This window comes from Anabas testudineus, chromosome 5 (assembly GCF_900324465.2).
Source record: "Anabas testudineus chromosome 5, fAnaTes1.2, whole genome shotgun sequence".
Taxonomy (NCBI): Eukaryota; Metazoa; Chordata; class Actinopteri; order Anabantiformes; family Anabantidae; genus Anabas; species Anabas testudineus.
Window position 1 is genome coordinate 25,736,768 of NC_046614.1, and position 4,279 is coordinate 25,741,046.

General features: G+C 41.3%; 1 protein-coding gene across 1 annotated transcript in view; it reads right to left on the bottom strand.

The window, feature by feature from the left end:
* Window positions 1-208: 208 nt before the first annotated feature.
* The window catches only part of LOC113153546, a 6,510-nt gene continuing 2,439 nt past the window's right edge, over window positions 209-4,279 (bottom strand). The window contains exons 2-10 of the mRNA XM_026347225.1: window positions 3,340-3,430; window positions 3,076-3,255; window positions 2,849-2,998; window positions 2,711-2,754; window positions 1,951-2,622; window positions 1,754-1,850; window positions 1,384-1,569; window positions 1,102-1,254; window positions 209-1,001 (exon numbers count right to left, since the gene is read on the bottom strand). Coding sequence (XP_026203010.1) covers window positions 956-1,001; window positions 1,102-1,254; window positions 1,384-1,569; window positions 1,754-1,850; window positions 1,951-2,622; window positions 2,711-2,754; window positions 2,849-2,998; window positions 3,076-3,255; window positions 3,340-3,430 — 1,619 coding nt within the window. The 3' untranslated portion in view covers window positions 209-955. The remainder of the gene's footprint in view (window positions 1,002-1,101; window positions 1,255-1,383; window positions 1,570-1,753; window positions 1,851-1,950; window positions 2,623-2,710; window positions 2,755-2,848; window positions 2,999-3,075; window positions 3,256-3,339; window positions 3,431-4,279) is intronic.

Below are 4,279 nucleotides of genomic sequence, written 5' to 3' on the forward strand. Positions count from 1 at the left end.
ACTGATCCATTATAATGTGCCTGGATGCTGACATTTACCAGAATATCTGCCGTGTTTGCCATCTTATTTTAGCCTGTTAGCACCTGTTATACACGTTTTTTCAGATTTGAAAGCTTAAATATGAAGACACAGGTGTAAGAAACGTTTATTTACTAAATGATTAAACACAAACCCTCATAATAATTCATGTTGACTTTATTTCCAAGTAAAAAACATAAAACACAGTTCAGCAGATACAGTGTTAGACTGTGTACATACTGTAAACTGCGACACAATAGTGAGTACTTTACTGTGAAGCATCAAGTATTATACAGGTTCATTCAGAGATTACACACATTATACATCAGTGTTCAAGTCAAATCAGCTTCATTTATATTATTTTACATCATAAAAGCAGGATTCACCCATCAGAGAAAGATTTTATTTAGACCGTAAATTCACTACAAAACACAATTATTCGTATGTTCATGTTTACAGATGGAATAAAGTAGCAGGAGACACTCAGACAATTAGACATGTGCTGTATCTACCACCACCACCAACCTGAGACACTGTGTGCGCCTTTGGACACAAACGTGGAGCCTTTGTGTGAACATATTATGATCACACTGAGCGCCTTCAGCAGCACAGCTCCTGGTCATTATGAGGGAAGACGACCAGGGACGCTTTCAATCACACAACAGCACTTTCATAAAAGCAGGTTACTCATTGATAAAGTGCAACGAGTCTCTTTAATTTCTGACCGTGACTTGCACATGGCACATTTTTCCCTGCATTGTTCAACCAGATGATACAAACTGTAAAACAGATGCATTGTGCTAAAGCACTAAACTGGTTGGTCAGACAAATACACCTGTAGAGTGGCTCAATCAGAAATGCACTCACAGGTAAGATGGTCTGTCTATCAGTTATGGTGCATCAGAAAATCTTATCAGGGGTCTTCTCGCTCACGTTTTCATGGAAGTTTTCTCTGACAGTATGTGAAACTCCATCGACGATCACTGTCAACAAGAAAAAAGAAAATGTTAAAGGTACTGACACAAATGAGGAAGAATAAAAGAGCCAAAGGATGTATAACTGTGATAAACCAAAGATACTCACAGAGTTTGTAAATCAAAGGAGCTCCTCATTCCTGTGAGGTAGTTGCTGCTGGCCACGGGCCAGCTGAAGTATTCCTGCCAGTAGTTGATCACTGGTTCGTCTTTGCAGTTGAACATGACTGAACCAGGAGCACTGCAGCAGTAAAACTTCCATCTGCAATACAAGACCAACGCGTTCATTTAAATCAGCTATTTAATTTACTTTGAACTGTGTTAATATAGAAAACACCTTGACCTGAAATGTTTCAGTAGTAAAGGTAAAAACACATCATCACATACTGACCTCCTGTCCCCCATGATGCTGCTGTATTCACTGTAGGCTCCTGCAATCACCTCTTGGTCTGCACATTTGAAGTCCATGGCCCCCCTATATTCATTCACAAAACTTGACCAGTGGCATGTCCTGGTTACCTCGTACGCCTTACATGCTACCCCCCAGAATCGATCTCTTTTGTCTTTGTTGTAGTCACTGTTGAGGGACAATCCACTACTTTAGGAAACATGCTTTAAAATACAGATTACAGGAAATCTTCTCCTAACCTCAATAAAATACAAACACTAACAAACTATAAAGTACAGGAAATGTTTTTTGAAGGTTCATATGAAGTCAGGAGAGCCGTTACGTGAACACTGAACACATTAGCCCTGCCCACCTTGTGATCACAGAAACAGCTTGGCCAGACGGACACTGACGACTCAAGACACCATTCAACTCGTTGTCCCAGCTGCCGTTCTTGTGGAGGTAATCACCTGTAAGACACGTGTTCTCGGGGTCAGTTCCATTGAAACAGATTTGTGTTTGTACAGACTGTTGTGTCGTACAAGCTGTGCGTTGGACGTGTCTACGCACCACAGCTGTAAAGCTTGTTGATCTTCAGGATGTCATTTTCTGACATGCCAATCCGCTGGCCGATGGTCGCTGATGGATTGAGGGGAGTGATGGTGTCTCCGCCGTTCTTGGAGAAGTCCTTCGGCCCATAATGCATGACAGAGGAGTAGTCATAGGGAACGTTGAGGTTGTTTGTTTCCAGCTGTTGGAAGTTTCCCTCTAGTCCAGTCTGGATGTTTTCGTAGTTGATCTTGACGTAAATGTTCCGGTCAGATCTGCTTTGCTCGTGCCAGAAGCCGAGAGCGTGAATGATCTCGTGCTGAATGATGCCATTTTGAATGCATCCCACTCCGAGAGATATTTCTTGAGACCCTCCCGTCAGCCCAACCAGCGACCAACATCCATCCTTTTTCACAATGCTAATGTAGTTGGTCTGGTCTTTATAAGGGACAAAGCGAATGCAGGTGCTCAAGTGGAAGCCGTTGATGGCACTGTTGATTACATTCATCTCAGTGCTGGAGAAGGAAGCGCTTACTGTGTACGGGACTTGAACCAGTGAACCTGATGTTGGCCATCTGCAGTTATTACAGATTCTTGCATTCCTAGTCATTGGGACAAAGACGTCTCCCTCAGTAAAAAGGCTTTTTACGGGGCTGTTGGCAGCGAGGATTTGTGAATTGATCGTCAGTGCATCTGAAGAAAGAGATGTACGATTTAATTTATGTACAAACACAAACACAGAGTTTTCTACACGCGGCACTGATGCTATAAACCTACTCACCAAGTGTTATTCCTCTGCAGTAGTTAAAACTATAGCGATGATCTCTGTCAGTCAAAGAGGTTAGCAGAGGATTAATATCTTACATCTCAGTTTGAGGTGTAAAACATGGTGAACAGCTGGAAAAGTCACTTTACTCACCCATTCTTCTTGCTGTGGGTCTGGATGCCTGTCAGGTAGTTGTCTCCAGGGACGTACCAGTTGAAGTTTTCATTCCAGTAGTTGACTGTTGGAGCTTCCCGACATTCAAACGTGATGAATTTTGGAGCAGTGCAGCAAAGGAAGTTCCACCTGAAACACAGCACTGAGAGTTAAACACTGAAACAGCGGTGAGACCATGATAAAATAGAAAAGAGCCGAGACGTTACCTTCTGTCTCCAAAGGCACTGTCGTAGCTGCTGTAGACACCAGTTATGACACTGTTGGCCGGACAGTTGTAGTTGAGTTCTTGCTCATACAGCTTGAAGAAACCTGACCAGTAGCAGTCTGAGGTAGCGTTGAAAGCGGTGCACTCAAATTTCCACTGACGGTCATTGTTGGTGTAGGTGCTTTGAGGACAGTAAATAAAAGTAAGTAAGAGAAAGAGCAGATGATGGTTACTTCTATGTGCAGGATAGTTATGATTAATTTACCTTCTAATCCGAGACACGACTTGTTTACTCGGGCAGACACGAAACAAAAGGCCCCCTGCGGTGTTGTCATAGTCCTGTGCTCGGTATCCAGCTGAAAACAAAAATCAAGGATCAAGATCATCAACATCATCAACTTTTCAGCTCTTATGTTCACAAAATGTGTACAGTCAGGCTGTGTTTTTAATTCTTAGTTTAAGTGAAATTAGAAACAAGTAATGAAGCAATTAAAATTGTTTAATTATAAATATGTGGAAATCATTAGAATTATTAAATTTGAAAAAGTTTCACAATAATTTGGATAAAACATTGTCTTAATATTACATAAATTACCAGGTACTTATGTTGTAGTTTCAAACTCGTTTCACTCTAGTTAGTTGCAGTTTCATTTACATTGTGGAATTACTTGATAATTATTATACAGCATAGTTACCGACTGTAATCACACACAGTGATTACACTGTTAAACGGAGGCGACTGCAGACAGTTTCACTGACACAAAAAGTCGAGGAAGGAATATTTGTACTGAGATAGAAACCCACAGCTGGGGGACGACTCTCACATCACTACTACTACTGCTGTCACTACACTGTTCAGTTTAAATCGAGTTACAGATAATAGCAGACAGCATGTGTCCTCAGATCGAGTCAGTGAGTTGTAGCGTAAAAAGTCTAGAACGATGAATTAGAATCTGAAATTGACGTGATGTCACTGATGTCACTGCGATCTACGTGCGTTTTGATAAACTGTAGGTAGCAGCTATGAATCCAGATGTTGTCAAAGTTTTCACACTAAAGTGCATGTAAAGATAATAAGATAATAGACGGAGCAGAAGATGATAATAACTGAAAACTTTGAGCCCTCAGGCGAGTCTGAGGACGTCTCTGTGTACAAACACATCACACCTGCTTAGTTGATTACAATAAAAGCTCAGTGTTACCTG